This window comes from Cupressus sempervirens, chromosome 7 (assembly GCF_028749045.1).
Source record: "Cupressus sempervirens isolate cs-2001-9-10 chromosome 7, ASM2874904v1, whole genome shotgun sequence".
Lineage (NCBI taxonomy): Eukaryota > Viridiplantae > Streptophyta > Pinopsida > Cupressales > Cupressaceae > Cupressus > Cupressus sempervirens.
The window spans coordinates 671,100,047-671,119,656 of NC_143124.1; the positions used below are offsets into that span (position 1 = coordinate 671,100,047).

Genomic DNA, 19,610 nt, shown 5'->3' on the forward strand with positions numbered 1-19,610 from the left:
AAGAAATGGTAATTATATTTCTATATTATATTTTTGATTAAGGAAAACAGGTTTTGAAGGGCCTCAAATTCTGTACATAACAAAAAAAATTCAATGAAGCCCAAACCAACAATACAACAGGCCTAAGGGGAAACAGGTCAACAATCGAGAACAAGCGACCAAGGTGGCATTGCAGATAAACAATATTCTCCAGTCACAAAAACAAGTTTTAAACAGGCACCTGAAACCCCATGGTAAAACATACCATGATGGAGAACAAAAAACAGCAGGGCAAAATAGCCAGGAGAGACAAAAACAGGACAGCCACACAAGGGAATCAAACTTTCCCTTTCGGTTGTATTATCAAGCTTATAAAAAATTCTTCTATAAAATAAAATTTCAAAACCAATTTATGTTTTAATTTTTATCGTGTTTTTTCATTATAGAACATTGTTTTTTAAAAATGTCTAATTTTGTTATCAAGGTTTTTGATGAAGAAATAGAAACATAAATCAATCTAGATACTAACAACTCTAACAAATCTAATGGTTTATATATCCTATCGGCTCACCGTTGCATGCGACAACTAGTATAGATTAATTTTTTAATCAAGAGACTCCAGGGAGACTTCACTTTTAGGATTCTTGAGACTTGAAGTCTCCAACTTTTTTTGAGTTCTAGATGCAAAGTCCCATAAGGGGTTGAAATGAGTCTTCTGAAATGATGGTTAAATCTATAACCCTTACAACCATTAATATAGGTTATTACCAACAAGATGAGAGCAAGGCATTAAAAACTAAAAAAAAATCCTAAATCAAAAAATATAGGTGACGGTCCCATTGTCTTTGTTCTACTTTTTATTTATTGAGAAATTAGGGGCAAACTTTGGCTCTATAATTATATTTTTGAAATTCTGATGCGCAAACCTCAACAAAGCTTCCATGGATATATATTGAGCCTCTTACGTTGGATTGAGAGTGAAGAGAGAAAAAAGCTCAGTAGTCCTACCTTTCCTATTCTTTGGAGCTACTATGGGAAGAAAGGGCAATATATATTACTAGCACTTGCACCCAAAAGAGATGCAAGAGGTACTCCGATAGTTAAAAAAAAGTGCAAGTCTATATAAGATGGTTTTGCGCATATTTTTCTTGTTAAGCATTGAATATGATGTGAAAGCAAATGTAAAAGATGAGCACAAAATTAAAATAGTTAAATAATAAAAGCTTGGACCACATACATAGTTTTTTCTTAAATTCACTTTTCTTGCAACTTCACATTGATAGATATTTGGGCATTCCTTTCTTAGTCCAACCTTCCATTAAGGATATGTGGTTGTCGATCTTTTCTGAGATTGAAGACAAGTATAAAAATGGAAATTCCAACAGTTATATCTTGTTGGAAGGGTCCAGATTGTGTAAAAAAAATTGGCATCTCATGTAATATATTACTTCTCTTCTTGGATGTTTGCCAGTTATTAGTTCAATGTGATAAAAAATCTTTTAAGAGACTTTTTGTGGTCTGACGATTTGGATAAGAAATTAGGCATTGTGCTTGTTGGTATTATCCTTGCAAACCTAAAGTACTTGGTGGGTTGGGCTTAAAGGATCTTAAATACATGGTGTTTCTCTTGCTACCAAGTGGATTCTCAAGTCCTTGCTTGGAAATGAACCATTGAAAATTTTTTGTTCTAAGAAAACATATATTTGTAGGTTTGGAATAAAAATAGGTAAACAATGGAAAAATGTCCCTATATGTGATCTATTGTTTTTCGGGATTTTGAGATGAAAACATTTGGCTCCTCCATCTTTCATTCCTTATAGAAGGCATGGTGTCAAGTAAGGAATCTTCTCTATTGTCGAGTAGCCATTAATAAATCTCATGCATATGTTGTCCTTGATAGATCTTTATCGTGGGTCCCTGAATCTTAAGCCTCTTACCCTTATCCAATGTGGTTTTTTCAAAGAGTGGAATGCCAAATGGACTTCATTCGTTAAGGATATTTTGGTTGACAATTGATTAGATTCTTGGGATGAGGTTAGCGAGAAATTTGGCCATCCTTCCTCTCTGAAGAAAACATATATTTTGATCACCCAAACAATGGACAATTTATTTCTAGGTAAACTATATGACAATGATAGTTTTTTTATTTAATTACAATGAGATAATAGTCCTATGTTTTTTGATATATCAACTAAATAACTTTATAATATGATGAAGAATGATTTAGTTTTTATTAGCAACATTAACCAAAGTTGGGGCCTTGACTAGTCTATCTCTTTTTGGCATTCTCCTATGGAGCTTAAGAAAACTTGTTTTAGATGGTTTATTATTCTCAAAAAGTTAGTTGTTGGGTCTGTTTTATCCCCTATTGGTATTGAACCCTTGATGTGTTCTCTTTATAATTGGCCTAAAACTTTTGAGTGTCTTGTTCTTGAGTGCAAATTTTTTGTTGAAATCTGGTCATTATTTTTTGGGAGGCCAATTTTCTAGGATGGTCGTGTTTGTCTATCATAGCATGAGATCTAGGTTGGTTATGTTGATGCTATTAATCTCAAATTAAACAAGTTCTAGTTTTCCTTTTCCATTGAAGTACCTTCCTATCTTTGGAAAAAGAGGAATGTAAAGGTTTTCCAAAACAAGAGGAGGGGTCTTACTGAGTTTAACTTTAAACTCGTGTTTTTTTAACTTTAAACTCTCTTTTTTAACTTTAAACTCATGTTTTTTTTACCATGTCACATGTTTTTGTTGTTCTTGAGATCGTGCAAACTAGACTTGTGATTTTGTGATGTAGAGCATCCTAGGTGTATGGGAAATCTTGCATCACCCAAAAAAAATTATATTTCTAGTTTTATATTTTCAACAAGGACTATTCCTATGCAGAGTTGTTATTTGTAGAGGCTTGCTAATTTTAGTAAGTTAGTCTTATGTGCTCAAATTTTTCTAATCTTATAGGTGAAAGTTTTGCAAATGGGGTTGCAAGCTTTGGGTTTAACCATGGAGGAAACTATGTAGTTAAGCGCACTCCAGCTGGAGTAGTACTGGGGTGGGTGACCTCCTAGGAAGTCCCGGTGCTTCACCCCTATGAGCATCACCTAGATCCAATGAGTGCTAAGTGTTCCATTTATTCTCATGAGAGATGGATTCATGTTGAATCACTACTCATGAAACATGGGTCAATGAGTTTGACTCAAAAATCACACAGTTAAATCCTGATAGCAATATCATAATTTGACTAGCTATGGAAATTATCTCCTACTTATCAATTGATGAGCTTAAGGGGCTTTCTAATGAATGGTTCATAAGGCACAACACTTGGTGAAGGTTTTGCAAATGGGGTTGCAAGCTTTGGGGTTAACCATGGAGGACACTCTGTAGTTAAGCGCGCTCAGGCTAGAGTAGTACTGGGATGGGTGACCTCTCAGGAAGTCCTAGTGCTTCACCCCTGTGAGCATCACCTAGATCCAATGAGTGCTAAGTGTTCCATTTATTCTCATGAGATATGGATTCATGTTGAAGCACTACTCATGAAACATAGGTCAATGAGTTTGACTCAAAAATCACACAGATAAATCCTGATAGCAATATCATAATTTGACTAGCTGTGGAAATTATCTCCTATTTATCATATGTGAAGGTTCATCTTAGACATATGAACCTACCCAATGAGTTTCATTACCATAGATCATATGTATTAGTATAGTTATTATAGATTTTTTATCTGAATTTTGGCTTTGAAAAAATTGAAAAAAAAAAAACAAGTAACTTTTCTTTGCAACTACTACAAACACGTTGCAAAAAATAGAAAAACCCCAAATTAACAACATAGGAGATGAAAAAACATAGACTTCACTACCAAACTTCTCTAATGAATGACTTAATTATGTACTATTATTTTGGCCACCCTTCAACATCACACTAAGGGAAAAATTAAGTTTGGAAAAAGTAAGTCAACTTTGACTATTTAACACTTTTAGTCTAGGAATCAAGCCATAGTGTGTGGTGTTTAAACCATCCATATTATTTATCTATTGTGCTTGATTATGTTAATCATTTTTTTAAATTTATTTTTTATATAAATTTTAATTTGATGGTTTGTTTTCAAGCTATAATTTTGTAATTTTAAGTTGATGGTTTGTTTTCAAGCTATAATTTTGTATGTTATAAATTATAGTATTTATATTTTGTACTAATATTATTTACTAATATTTTGAAATCAAACATTTGATCAAAAATCATTTATTTTCAAATTATTCTTTAAACAATTACTGAAAAATCCAATGAACTCATGGTGTGTTATAAGGTGAACACACTGCCAATTGAAGAGGATGTATGAGATTGCAAGGGAGTACATACAGACAGCCTAGTAGACAACATATTTACACTTGTCCCAGCATCTATGTACTGTGAAGAAATGAAGCCACACAAACACCATGCCATTGGATATGCGAAAATACCATTTCCACCATGGAGGACACCTCTTCCATTAGTACATTAGTTCTTCCTTCTTTACAAGTTAATTTTCATTCAATCAGAAAGGAGGAGTACCTGGCGTGAGAAAAATTCTCAGAGGAGGATCCACAATAGTAGAATAGCCACCGAAACAACTAAAGCCATATTTTGGTCAGAAGCAATTGCTACATCGCTTGTCATTTGGAGGAGCCTATATGAAAGGAAGCCAAAATAGAAGAAGAAGAATCATTATAGGAATTGTTCTACATTGTAGTCAAAGTGCATTATGAATCTGTAGGTGAGTGCTTGAATCAACACATGTGCAAACAAAATTGTTACTCAGTGTGGCAAAAATGAAGGATAACTTCTACCATACATTTAATTCAATCATATTCCGAAAACTATAGGGAATTCAAAAAATGAAGGTACTGTTGAAGTTATATATAAGCCATGATTATGACCAATTGTGAAGTTGTAATAAAAAATTAGATTGAACTCAAAGCAAGGGAAATCTATAAGGAATATTTGTAGCATTTGGCTTCAACATCTCCAATTATGTACAGTCTTTGCAATGTCTTTTTTAACAAGAAAATTAGATCCACATATGTCCATGCATAGAAGATTATGAAGCAGTAGATAAGGAGATGGCATCGACAAATATTCAAGTAAGAGAGAAAATAATGATAGATGGCATGATGTTTTGATCAGTGCATAGCATGCAAGCCATGTCCATGCTACAATTTCGAGGCATGCCAACACTAACGAGAAGTTAAGGACACAACTAACAATACTAATGGAGATTTAAAATACTTGAACATTATTATTAGACAATCTTTTTAATTAATAAATTATTTAAATATTCGAGTTTCATGACTGTCTATTTCAACAATAGTCATATTAACAATTCAGAAATCTTGTTTTTTATTCAAAAATTTTGTTTTTAATAAAATTGACATAGAGCTTAATTTCTACAACCAATATTAATTCACTCCTTAGGTTGAATTCCCTTCTCAACAATTCTTCATCTACTTATCATTAATAATTCTTCTTCAAAGCTCCCCTTAATACACTTGCATGAATTCTAGAATAATTTTCTAAATTTAGAAATAGGGATATTTTTCTAATGAAATAGGTTTAAATTTTATCTTCTATGATAATAATTCTACACTAGTTTTAGATACTTTATTTTACCTATGTTTACAAGTGCCATACCATAATGTTAGTGCCTTCTATGTTGATGTTTTTGTATTCTTTTCAAATGTTATATCAAAATCCACCACCTTCCAAACATCTCAATATTTCTGTAAGAGATATCATGACTTTTTAGACGAGAATTCTCTGCATAAATTGACTAAATATAAGATATAAAAATAAAACTCAAATCGGTTGCAAGAATACACAGACAGACAATGGAAATTAAGGAGCCTAGATTTTATTGTCTCAATTGCAATACGCAAATGCACCCAACAAGCAAATTCTACATAAAAAACAATTTAAATGTCTCAATTCCAATACACAAATGCACCCAACAGCTAAATGCTACAAAAATAAAAGGAGGAGAAAACAAATGGGAAAGTTGAATCTTACACGGTTGGGTTCTGATAGAAATATTATGATTTGACCTATTGACTTATCCTCGAAAATATCTTTGTCTATCAATTAATGAGCTTAATCTAATCAATGGTATCACTTGCTTAAGGATTTACAAATGGGGCCCTAAGAAAAGTGACTTTAACCATGGAAGAAACTTTGTTGTTAAACATGCTCAAATTGGAGTAGTCGTAGGATGGGTGACTTCTTCGAAAGTCTTGGTGGTTCACCTCTATGAGCATCACCTATATGCAATGAGCACTAAATGTTCTATTGATTCTCATGAGAGATAGGTTCATGTGAATCACTATTCACGAAACATAGATCAATGAGTTCAACTCAAAACTACATAGTTGAATATTGATAACAATATCACAAATAGGAAAAGTTATCAAAATATGGAAACTATAAGGAATTTAAAAAATCCCTAACATAGTAACACTAGAGAAAGGGAATATGGATAATGCAATTTATATAGAGAACTATATTATAGAAAACTTAGTCCACTTGAAAAGCATGCAAACTAAGGGAAAAAATGGTGATAGCAATCAAAGCATTTAACCAATAAAGAAACCTTGTAAAGAAGAGAAAGTAAAGAAAACTTTGAAAGGTCTTGTGGAAAAATCTAGAGGACACACAAAATACATTTTCAAAAGGGACAATAAATAGGAGGGAAGTATCATGAAATTAATCAGGATTGAAAGACCAAAAGAATAGACTATTTATGGTGGGAACTGGCACAAGATGTAGAGTGAGAGTTTTCTTAGGAAGACAACATAACAATGAAAGTAACATAGTAAAAAGGGTTTTGTCTTTTGAGTACTCGGATAATCAGACAAAGCAATGTGTATTACCAATGATAATGTGAATGCAGAGGAGAAGAGTGATGTAGGATTATATTTGTTATTTGTAATTTGTATTATATATTCTTTAATAATTTAATAATTTATTTTTTATTTTTAATGCATTTACTTCCATTGTTGCAATCTAAATGTTAAATTGGAAGCAAAGAGTCTCTATGAGTATTTTACATTTGAGTTTTGTGGTTGGGGTCAACAAAGAGTATTTTGACTTAAATCAAGTTGTCTCATCCCATCATTGAATTTTTTTTTCCAAAATTTACTAAATTAAATCAACAAAATATAAAAATAACACATATTATGGAAAATATAAGAATCAATCTGGTCAATTGTTTCAATATACACTTGAATGAATTATAATTGACATATTTATTCCAACTAAACATCAATCTTCAATTCCTTTGTTTTTGCCTTTGATAAGTAGCCCATATTTTCCAAACAAGTCAAATTGTGATATTTTCTAGTAGCATTGGATTCAACTATGTATTTTTATTTTTATTTGTAGTTTTTGCATTTGTTGTCTTCAAATTTTTGTGCATGCATTACCAATGTTGCCTAAGTTTTACAATACCACCTTCGCTACAATCAACGTACCATGTATTTGCAAGCTCATCGAAATGTTTTCCCTTTAGAATAAAAAAAATAGTAACTATTTTCATTTACTTGTAAAAAATAAAAGTAATGTTAAGTTTTTACTTTATCCATACAAAGTGATTGGAAAATATTTTAATATTATTTAATAATTTAATAATTAAAACTCTCCCAACTTTCTTACCAATGAAAAATGTGGAAAATAAAGGGGAAATTAAAAGTGTACATGAATTCTACCATTAAAATAAATAATTTAATACTATATAAATATTTTGTATGATTGCCACATCAACCCCATCCAGGGCGAGGCCACATCAATTCACAAGAAAACTCGCCTCTCATGGAGTTTCGCTGACTTTCGTTCTCACTCAAGCCTGGCACAAAATCATCACAGAGGCCGAGAAGGATATTTTCTCAAATGCTCATAAACCTGGCCTAAACATTCAGGTGGGCATCATTCCACACTGCATTGTGGGGGAATCAAAAAGGTGGGGTAACAAGGAGACCTTTCTCCTCTCGCTTGCAAACATGGAATCCCATGTGGCCGACCTCAATCGCTCAGAAGTCACGTCGTCCTGCTTAGTAGCCGACATTGCACTCAGTTGGGCGGTTCCTCTTGCCAAACGACTTCATCTCCTCTCTGTTTCACTGTGGACGACTTCCGTCACATCTTTCCTCTTCTTCAATCATTATTTAATTTGGGTACAAATGAAAACTCAAAAATCATTAGCAGTTAATTTATTCCTAATTGCTTGGCATTGAAAAATCAAATGTGATTGTTAATAATTTTTCATTGCAATTGGGTCGCAAGGAGATGATATTCCTGGTGTGTCTTCGTTACTATGGACAGAATTTGTGGTCAAGCGTCCCCCTCGATCCTCCCCTGCGAGCAATGAGGTTTTGCGGTGTATAAATGCGAGAAAAAATCTGAGAATGATCTAGCGGAAATGACAGGTCATTGTCACATTTAATGCAAAAGCAAATCCATCTAAAGATTTTACTGATCATGGAAAGATCACTTGAGATCTTACGTCCACCCAAGAAGATTATCTTTGATTAATGCAGTCGGTGTTGTGTCGGAGTTGTATAAGATTGTATAGATATCTTCATTTAATAGTATGAGCAATTTATAGGGGAGATTAAAACAGGCAATGGTATCTGGTTTTAACAGACAGGTTTATATGAAATGCTCACATATAATAGCCTATCGGCTAATAAATGAAAGGGAATGTCTCCCTCAGCCTCTGTACATTTCATTGTCATAGATTTCTTACTAACACATTACCCATGCATTACCAATTCCCAATTTCCTTCATAAGATCTCATACACAAAATCTAATAAGCGTGCATATAAATAATATGCAAAATAAAACCTTACAATATACCTTTGTGATCGACATCTCACAAAAAATTGTCATATACCCCATTGAACATCAATGTAATCAACATTAGCACCATGGAACTATGTATTGGGAATTTAAATCCAGGAATGTAATCACTGACTGAATGGTTCTCGTAATACACGCAAGATTCCACCTAAAAATAATTACTAACCTGCAAACTCCAATTTGCAGACATCGTGGTACACCACATAAAACTTACAACAGTCACATTTAGAAACAGATGCACCTTGACCAGTCACCCATCATATTGTACACATTAAGTTTCTATTGGACAAAAGTCCACAGAACAAAAAGAAAAAGAAAATATTAGAATTGTTTAACTATTCGTATTGCATTTTAGTTATGCCCACAAATAAATAAAGCAGGGCAAAAAAATGCAGCAAACAATCATTGGTTTGAACATCATAGTACCTAAAATACATTCACCAGTCCTTTCCAAACTACAGGATTGATAAAGAATTTCAGTGATCACATAGATGAATTTGATATCTCACCATGAACCATTTCAACCAGAAATCAGCACCTTTTCTGGGAGCATCTAAATCATAGAACAAATTATGTGCTTGAGTTCAATAATTTGTAGTACATGCCTTCATAACCTTTCTTTAATTGTTTGATCACAGTTCTAGTTGCATCTCAAATTCAGTAACCACTGTAATCTACATCTTCATTCATTTCCTTCATTTGGAAGATCTAACTGTGTTGTCTCAACAACAGGTGGGAAAGCATCTACTTTATAACGCAAGACCTGATCCAAAAGAAATACAGGTCAAAATAAATATCAATGTCTTAAGAGTTTTGTTTGAAATGTCATAAATTTTGTTTTAAGTTGATGAATTGTTTTCAAGCTATAATTTTGTATGTTATAAATTATAGTATTTATATGTTTGTACTAATATTATTTACTAATATTTTGAAATCAGACATTTGATCATAAATCATTTCTTTTCAAATTATTCTTTAAACAATTACTGAAAAATCCAATGAACTCATGGTGTGATATAATGTGAACACACTGCCAATTGAAGAGGATGTATGAGATTGCAATGGAGTACATACAGACAGCCTCGTAGACAACATATTTACACTTGTCCCAGCATCTATGTACTGTGAAGAAATGAAGCCACACAAACACCATGCCATTGGATATGCGAAAATACCATTTCCACCATGGAGGACACCTCTTCCATTACTACATTGGTTCTTCCTTCTTTACAAGTTAATTTTCATTCAATCAGAAAGGAGGAGTACCTATCGTGAGAAAAATTCTCAGAGGAGGATCCACAAAAGTAGAATAGCCACCAAAACAACTAAAGCCATATTTTGGTCAGAAGCAATTGCTATGTCGCTTGTCATTTGGAGGAGCCTATATGAAAGGAAGCCAAAATAGAAGAAGAAGAATCATTATAGGAATTGTTCTACATTGTAGTCAAAGTGCATTGTGAATCTGTAGGTGAGTGCTTGAATCAACGCATGTGCAAACAAAATTGTTACTCAGTAGCAAAAATGAAGGATAACTTCTACCATACATTTAATTCAATCATATCTCAAAAACTATAGGGAATTCAAAAAATGAAGGTATCGTTGAAGTTATATATAAGCCATGATTATGACCAATTGTGAAGTTGTAATAAAAAAATTAGATCGAACTCAAAGCAAGTGAAATCTATAAATAATATTTGTAGGATTTGGCTTCAACATCTCCAATTATGTACAGTCTTTGCAATGTCTTTTTTAACAAGAAAATTAGATCCACATCTATCCATGCATAGAAGATTATGAAACAGTAGATAAGGAGATGACATGGACAAATATTCAAGAGAGAAAATAATGATAGATGGCATGATGTTTTGATCAGTGCATAGCATGCAAGCCATGTGCATGCTACAGTTTCGAGGCATGCCAACACTAACGAGAAGTTAAGGACACAACTAACAATACTAATGGAGATTTAAAATGCTTGAACATTATTATTAGACAATCTTTTTAATTAATAAATTATTTAAATATTCGAGTTTCATAACTATCTATTTCAACAATAGTCATATTAACAATTCAGAAATCTTGTTTGTTATTCAAAAATTTTGTTTTTAATAAAATTGACGTAGAGCTTAATTTCTACAACTAATATTAATTCACTCCTTAGGTTGAATTCCCTTCTCAACAATTCTTCATCTACTTAACATTAATAATTCTTCTTCAAAGCTCCCCTTAATACACTTGCATGAATTCTACAATAATTTTCTAAATTTAGAAATATGGATATTTTTCTAATGAAATAGGTTTAAATTCTATCTTCTATGATAATAATTCTACACTAGTTTTAGATACTTTATTTTACCTATGTTTACAAGTGCAATACCGTAATGTTAGTGCCTTCTATATTGATGTTTTTGTATTCTTTTCAAATGTTATATCAAAATCCACCACCTTCCAAACATCTCAATATTTCTATAAGAGATATCATGACTTTTTAGATGGGAATTCTCTGCATAAATTGACTAAATATAAGATATAAAAATAAAACTCAAATCGGTTGCAAGAATACACAGACAGACAATGGAAATTAAGGAGCCTAGATTTTATTGTCTCAATTGCAATACGCAAATGCACCCAACAACCAAATTCTACAGAAATTTTTTTTTAAAAGTCTCAATCCCAATACACAAATGCACCCAACAGCTAAATGCTACAAAAATAAAAGGAGGAGAAAACAAATGGGAAAGTTGAATCTTACACGGTTAGGTTCTAATAGAAATATTATGATTTGACCTATTGACTTGTTCTCGAAAATATCTTTGTCTATCAATTAATGAGCTTAATCTAATCAATGGTATCACTTGCTTAAGGATTTACAAATGGGGCCCTAAGAAAAGTGACTTTAACCATGGAAGGAACTTTGTTGTTAAACATGCTCAAATTGGAGTAGCCTTAGGATGGGTGACTTCTTCAGAAGTCTTGGTCCTTCACCTCTATGAGCATCACCTATATGCAATGAGCACTAAATGTTCTATTGATTCTCATGAGAGATAAGTTCATGTGAATCACTATTCACGAAACATAGATCAACGAGTTTAACTCAAAACTACATAGTTGAATATTGATAACAATATCACAAATAGGAAAAGTTATCAAAATATGGAAACTATAAGGAATTTAAAAAATCCCTAACATAGTAACACTAGAGAAAGGGAATATGGATAATGCAATTTATATAGAGAACTATATTATAGAAAGCTTAGTCCACTTGAAAAGCATGCAAACTAAGGGAAAAAATGGTGATAGCAATCAAAGCATATAACCAATAAAGAAACCTTGTAAAGAAGAGAAAGTAAAGAGAACTTTGAAAGGTCTTGTGGAAAAATCTAGAGGTCACACAAAATACATTTTCAAAAGGGACAATAAATAGGAGGGAAGTATCATGAAATTAATCAGGATTGAAAGACCAAAAGAATAGACTATTTATGGTGGGAATTGGCACAAGATGTAGAGTGAGAGTTTTCTTAGAAAGACAACATAACAATGAAAGTAACATAGTAAAAGGGATTTTGTCTTTTGAGTACTCGGATAATCAGACAAAGCGATGTGTATTACCAATGATAATGTGAATGCAGAGGAGAAGAGTGATGTAGGATTATATTTTTTATTTGTAATTTGTATTATATATTCTTTAATAATTGAATATTTTATTTTTTATTTTTAATGCATGTACTTCCATTGTTGCAATCTAAATGTTAAATTGGAAGCAAAGAGTCTATGAATATTTTACATTTGAGTTTTGTGGTTGGCGTCAACAAAGAGTATTTTGACTTAAATCAAGTTGTCTCATCCCATCATTGAATTATTTTTCCAAAATTTACTAAATTAAATCAACAAAATATAAAAATAACACATATTATGGAAAATATAAGAATCATTCTAGTCAATTGTTTCAATATACACTTGAATGAATTATAATTGACATATTTATTCCAACTAAAAATCAATCTTGAATTCATTTGTTTTTGCCTTTGATAAGTAGCCCATATTTTCCTAACAAGTCAAATTGTGATATTTTCTAGTAGCATTGGATTCAACTATGTATTTTTATTTTTATTTGTAATTTTTGCATTTGTTGTCTTCAAATTTTTGTGCGTGCATTACCAATGTTGCCTAAGTTTACAATACCACCTTCGCTACAATCAATGTACCATGTATTTGCAAGCTCATCAAAATGTTTTCCCTTCAGAATAAAAAAAATAGTAACTATTTTCATTTACTTGTAAAAAATAAAAGTAATGTTATGTTTTTACTTTACCAATACAAAGTGATTGGACAATATTTTAATATTATTTAATAATTTAATAATTAAAACTCTCCCAACTTTCATACCAATGACAAATGTGGAAAATAAAGGGGAAATTAAAAGTGCAAATGAATTCTAACATTAAAATAAATAATTTAATACTATATAAATATTTTGTATGATTGCCACATCAACGCCATCCAGAGCGAGGCCACATAAACCCCATGATGCACCTCGCAAGAAAACTCGCCTCTCATGGAGTTTCGCTTACTTTCGTTCTCACTCGGGCCTGGCACAAAATCATCGCGGAGGCCGAGAAGGATATTTTCTCAAATGCTCATAAACCTTGCCTGGACATTCGGGTGGGCATCATTCCACACTGCATTGTGGGGGAATCAGAAAGGTGGGGTAACAAGGAGGCCTTTCTCCTCTCGCTCACAAACATGGAATCCCATGTGGCCGACCTCATTTCGAACCTCAATCGCTCAGGAGTCACAATGTCCTGCTTAGTAGCCGACATTGTGCTCAGTTGGGCAATTCCTCTTGCCAAACGACTTCATCTCCTCTCTGTTTCACTATGGACGACTTCCGTCACATCTTTCCTCTTCTTCAATCATTATTTAAATTTGGGTACAGATGAAAACTCAAGAATCATTAGCAGTTAATTTATTCCTAATTGCTTGGCATTGAAAAATCAAATGTGATTGTTAATAATTTGTCATTGCAGTTGGGTCGCAAGGCTGCGTAAATGATATTCCTAGCGTGTCTTTGTTACTATGGACGGAATTTGTGGTCAGGTGTCCCCCTCGATCCTCCCCTGCGAGCAATGAGGTTTCGCGGTGTATAAATGCGAGAAAAAATCTGAGAATGATCTAGCGGAAATGACAGGTCATTGTCACATTTAATGCAAAAGCAAATCCATCTGAAGATTTTACCGATCATGGAAAGATCACTTGAGATCTTACGTCCACCCAAGAAGATTATCTTTGATTAATGCAGTCGGTGTTGTGTCGGAGTTGTATAAGATTGTATAGATATCTTCATTTAATAGTATGAGCAATTTACAGGGGAGATTAAAACAGGCAATGGTATCTGGTTTTAACGGACAGGTTTATATGAAATGCTCACATATAATAGCCTATCGGCTAATAAATGAAAGGGAATGTCTCCCTCAGCCTTTGTACATTTCATTGTCGTAGATTTCTTACTAACACATTACCCATGCATTACCAATTCCCAATTTCCTTCATAAGATCTCATACACAAAATCTAATAAGCATGCATATAAATAATATGCAAAATAAAACCTTACAATATACCTTTGTGATCGACATCTCACAAAAAATTGTCATATACCCCATTGAACATCAATGTAATCAACATTAGCACCATGAAACTATGTATTGGGAATTTAAATCCAGGAATGTAATCGCTGACTGAATGGTTCTCGTAATACATGCAAGATTCCACCTAAAAATAATTACTAACCTGCAAACTCCAATTTGCAGACATCGTGGTACACCACATAAAACTTACAACAGTCACATTTAGAAACAGATGCACCTTGACCAGTCACCCATCATATTGTACACATTAAGTTTCTATTGGACAAAAGTCCACAGAACAAAAAGAAAAAGAAAATATTAGAATTGTTTAACTACTTCGTATTGCAGTTTAGTTATGCCCACAAATAAATAAAGCAGGGCAAAAAAATGCAGCAAACAATCATTGGTTTGAACATCATAGTACCTAAAATACATTCACCAGTCCTTTCCAAACTACAGGATTGATAAAGAATTTCAGTGATCACATAGATGAATTTGATATCTCACCATGAACCATTTCAACCAGAAATCAGCACCTTTTCTGGGAGCATCTAAATCATAGAACAAATTATGTGCTTGAGTTCAATAATTTGTAGTACATGCCTTCATAACCTTTCTTTAATTGTTTGATCACAGTTCTAGTTGCATCTCAAATTCAGCAACCACTGTAATCTACATCTTCATTCATTTCCTTCATTTGGAAGATCTAACTGTGTTGTCTCAACAACAGGTGGGAAAGCATCTACTTTATAACGCAAGACCTGACCCAAAAGAAATACAGGTCAAAATAAATATCAATGTCTTAAGAGTTTTGTTTCAAATGTCAAAAAAGTTGGTGATAAGGACAAAAGTTCACCTTCTTATAGAAGGTCGAATATGAATTATCCCAAACAATCCTATAGGTGCCAGCTTTTGGGGTGCAAAAGTTTCCCTGCAAAGAGCAAAAATTACATAATTCATAATTTTATATTTATTTCACCATGAAGATATGCGGTGTAAGTATTTGTTTTCACAAATAGTCAAAAGTCTTATAAGTGCATGAAATTGATTATAACAAACATGCCTGATCCGATTCACATCGCTTATAAGGAAACATTGCCTGCAGAAACAAAGAGAAAGAAAAATACATTCTGAATTAGTTTGAACACCACTTTCAAAATCCAAACATGAAACAATTGGTTTGCTCTGCATAATATCAACACATTAAAAAAATTGAAAACTGGTCGTGAAAAAGCTGTTGCTTTAAATTATGCTATAAAAATGAACAAAAAGCATTCCACATGACTATATGCAAGTGCCACCATGCATGCCCATTTTCTTCCACACAATTATAGTGACATTTTTATATAATATTAAGAAATCTATAAAAAGATCACCATAATACCATTACAATATAGATTTAAAAGGTATATGAACTTTAGACATATGAATATCAGTTTAGAGGTAATGAAACCTCGGAAGAATAGTGCAGAAAGAACTTACAATGTTTTGCCCTGACTGGCCTATAAGCTCCACACAAAACCCTACATCCTGAAAGCAAACATGTGATGGTTAATAAATGTCTACTTCTTTTTAATTTCATTCATTGCACTGGCTTTATAAACTCTTGCCCGCCCTTTTGATCACTAGCATAGCTTTTACAAGTAAAGGCCTCAGAAACACACAAAATAATATAATATCATATAACGTTTAAAGTTACAGAGGACAGCAGAGTAATGAATGATCACAACTTTGGGAAAGGATATTGCATTGACTTGGTTCCCATTACAGCCTACATATGAGATGATGAGACATTGAGAAAAAAATATAAAATTCTCTTCTTTGGAACTTAGGCATGATAAGAAATGTTGTCTAATAACCTGTGACAATTACAGGAAGTCTTCTAGCATAAAGAAAGAATGATATTAAGAAGATTATATTAATTTTGTATTCCCTGCGAAATCAATTCCATATAAGTTAAAAGACAAAATGGTTAAAACACACCAGAAGAAATGTGTAGTACAAGCAAGATAACAGAACGAAGAAGATTAGATATCCAGTAAATATATACTTTCTAAAATATGCAACTCGTGAAATTAGAGAGACAAGAAATGAGGGATATCTCTTCTTCAGTAAAGAATGACAAACATAATTTATAGGGAATTAATTAGATGAGTTCGGTAATATAAAGGATCAAATAGGGTGGAATTGTAAGGAGCCCTGCTGGCTCTCACTCAAACTATGCCGAAGAATGGATCTTTTTGTGTTTTGAAAGTTTATGATTTTTGTGTTATACAAGCTATGCTTTATTTTGTTTTTCCCAGATTTTTGAAGAAACAACAATGCATAGAAAATAAACTGCAATGCACTTTCTTTATTTATTATGCAGATATATATATAATGCACACCTTTGAAATCAAAATGCAAGAACCTGATAAGCCATTATGCAACCCTTGACTTTAATTGTAGAGGAAATGATCATGGATTGGTCCCCATAGTGACATGGACCCTCCAGCAGCAAAATGCAGACCTGGGAATGTGAAAGACGGGTCTATATGAACAGACAATGCCACTACAATACAGATCACAGCCCTGTGATTTTTAATGCTGCTGCTCAATGGGTGAATGGAGCCCTTCTCCCATTGACTCTATGCAATATAGATGCCAATACTCAATGCTAATTGCCTCTGAATTCCCAGAATTTCTAACTGTCCCTTCACTTGACAATCCTAAGTAAAAAGAAAAGATAATCTCCAGCCAATAGAATCAATCCACATCAGCAAAATTCAGTCTCAGACCCTAACGCCAGCAAACGACAATCCTTCAGTTTGTAATCTCAATCCAACCCTTTCTTCAAAAACTTCATTTGCTCATGAATTTCCAGCAGTATAAAAGAACACAATTCATTGGTAAGACACCAACTCAAACTGCTGCAATAAGTCTGAAAGAAATTTACAATTTCTTCCGCTCAAACCCTCAAACTCCAAATTCACCAAAATAATAAATGCATAGGATGGTTTTTCATCTCCAAGAGCTTGCTTTTATAACATTTTAATTCAAATAGCTTCTTCACACCAAAAGGCTAGTGGCTTCTTGTTTACTCTTTTCATTTAAACATATTTTTCTTTTTGGGTGCACAATGAGGTTCTTTTAATAATAAAATTGTGCCAGGTATTATAACAATTACTCAACTCATAAGGTTATTTAATTAAGTAAAACTTAATAAATAAATTTCATAATGCCAAGGCTCCAGTCGAATACTGAAATAGCCAGAACAAGGGAATCACCACAGTGCACTGCTAAAAGTGGAAACTAGCTCTCCTGACTTACTACAAATAGAAGCCTGCTAGAAAGGGGTCATCACAGAAATTTACATACAAAATGCTCATGCTATCACAAAGAAAAAGGAATGGTATCTATATCATATTATTTCCACACGTTTTAGAATAATCCATCACTTAGAAGCACAATGCTCATATCTGGATATAGTAAGTAAAACTTATATAACAGTTGGTGGCAAGGGCACAAAAAAAAAGACAAACAAAAGGACAAACAACAGGGTTAGTACAAAAAACAAAGGCTCCAAGTGAACTAGTTGAGGAGACCTCGATAGTCAAAATGTCTCAAACTCTAATATCATTCTTGGAATGTTATTGCATGAGCACAAGTGGTCACGTGGAAGGAGAAAGCACATATATCAAAGTTACGATAAGAGACCATGATCCAACCAACAAGATAGGTGTGTTATGCTTTATGATCTTACAGGGGGAAGAGAGAGAGAGAGATAGAGAGAGAGAGAGAGAGAGGGATTGATTCCGTGGGCTACTGTAATGGGCTCTGCTGGCTTAGAATCAACTATGCTGAAGAATGAATTTTTTGTGTTTTGAAACTTCTTTTCCTTTTTCATGTTTTTTTCAAATATATGCTTTTTCAGGATTTGAAAAGAAATGAATATAATTCATAAGGAAAGATTCAACTTATTTCATTGCTTAAAAACATGAAACCATTTACAGTGTCAAAACTGCAACAGATATTTATTCTAAAAACATTAAGAACATGGTCATGCATATCAGACGCTGATAGTTCTTAGAAAGTGGTGATTAACCTCCTCCAAATCAAATGGCAGCTGGGAGGAATGCGATCACAGCCTCTAGAATTTCTAACGTGGCCTTCCAAGGATCGCATGCCTGCTAGAAGCCAACACAGCCTGTAAATGAATAATGCAGCCCTTCAAAAGCTCTAGCTATGCCCAAAATATGAAACACAACCTCTATCTTTACTAATATTGGCTTTTGATAACAGATCATGGCTATTCTTGGACCTTTGTTCTCAGCATAATACAAACATCTGGCCAAATTTGATGCCAATACCATAGAGTTCTCAGAATCTCTAGCCATCCCTACTTAGATTAAATCTTCAGCAAAAAACCATGCTTCTCCGTATAATCAATTCAAACATCAATAATGCAAGACACAGTTCATGGGCAAGGAATTCCCACTCAAAGTGCATAGAAAACTCTGAGAAATTTACAATTTCTTCAGCTCAAACCCTCAAACCCCAAATTCACCAAGATAATAAAATGCATAGAATGAATATCAATCTCCAAGAGCTTGCTTTTATTATATTTCAATTCAAATGCAGCAAACGGCTACTGGCTTTATGTTTGCACTTTTCACTTTCTCGTAAAGCAACTTTGTTATAATTTAAAGTTTACAAATAATAGTCACTTTATTAATTAAACTGCCCCATCGCTCCAAAATTAATCTTTTCACTGATATAGTGGTCCTGACACACAAGGTTCTTGTTTCGTGTGCCCATTATTTAAAACTTCTCTTCCCGATTCCAACAAGCTATAACACTTAGGTGCCCATTAACAATTTCAATTAAAATAGAAACCTTAGTAAATATAATTAGATTATAATCAATAGTGCACCCAACTTGCAAAAATGGCCTAATAGCGCTAAAATCGAAAATTTGATAGCACATGAGTGATCCCGATGATAAAAGATGATGAATGGTCCTGATTGGGTTACTAAAAGTAGATGCTCCCTCCAAGAATTTTGGATCCCAAACAAAAAGTCACAAGTAACATCTGAAAGCATCATATAACTCCACTAAATCATCTAAGCTCATTGGAATCATAATATTA

At 33.1% G+C, this 19,610-nt stretch overlaps 2 protein-coding genes across 2 annotated transcripts in view; one reads left to right on the forward strand and one right to left on the reverse strand.

The window, feature by feature from the left end:
* Window positions 1–13,365: 13,365 nt before the first annotated feature.
* LOC149548450 (UDP-glycosyltransferase 86A1-like) lies at window positions 13,366–14,236 on the forward strand. Its single transcript, XM_089794859.1, has 2 exons — window positions 13,366–13,787; window positions 13,885–14,236. Exons 1-2 carry the CDS (start codon window positions 13,382–13,384, stop codon window positions 14,031–14,033), a joined length of 555 nt encoding a protein of 184 aa, XP_089650985.1. The 5' UTR covers window positions 13,366–13,381; the 3' UTR covers window positions 14,034–14,236.
* Window positions 14,237–14,798: 562 nt separating this feature from the next.
* LOC149548451 (retinal-binding protein) overlaps window positions 14,799–19,610 on the reverse strand; it is a 103,117-nt gene continuing 98,305 nt past the window's right edge. The window contains exons 12-15 of the mRNA XM_089792519.1: window positions 15,965–16,012; window positions 15,546–15,581; window positions 15,339–15,413; window positions 14,799–15,243 (exon numbers count right to left, since the gene is read on the reverse strand). Coding sequence (XP_089648645.1) covers window positions 15,163–15,243; window positions 15,339–15,413; window positions 15,546–15,581; window positions 15,965–16,012 — 240 coding nt within the window. The 3' untranslated portion in view covers window positions 14,799–15,162. The remainder of the gene's footprint in view (window positions 15,244–15,338; window positions 15,414–15,545; window positions 15,582–15,964; window positions 16,013–19,610) is intronic.

Bases quoted from the DNA above. Each gene is read 5' to 3' on its own strand.
- LOC149548450 (XM_089794859.1), top strand. From the start codon at position 13,382: ATGATGCACCTCGCAAGAAAACTCGCCTCTCATGGAGTTTCGCTTACT. The intron at 13,788-13,884 runs GTACAGATGAAA...TTGTCATTGCAG, and splicing joins CAATCATTATTTAAATTTGG to TTGGGTCGCAAGGCTGCGTA.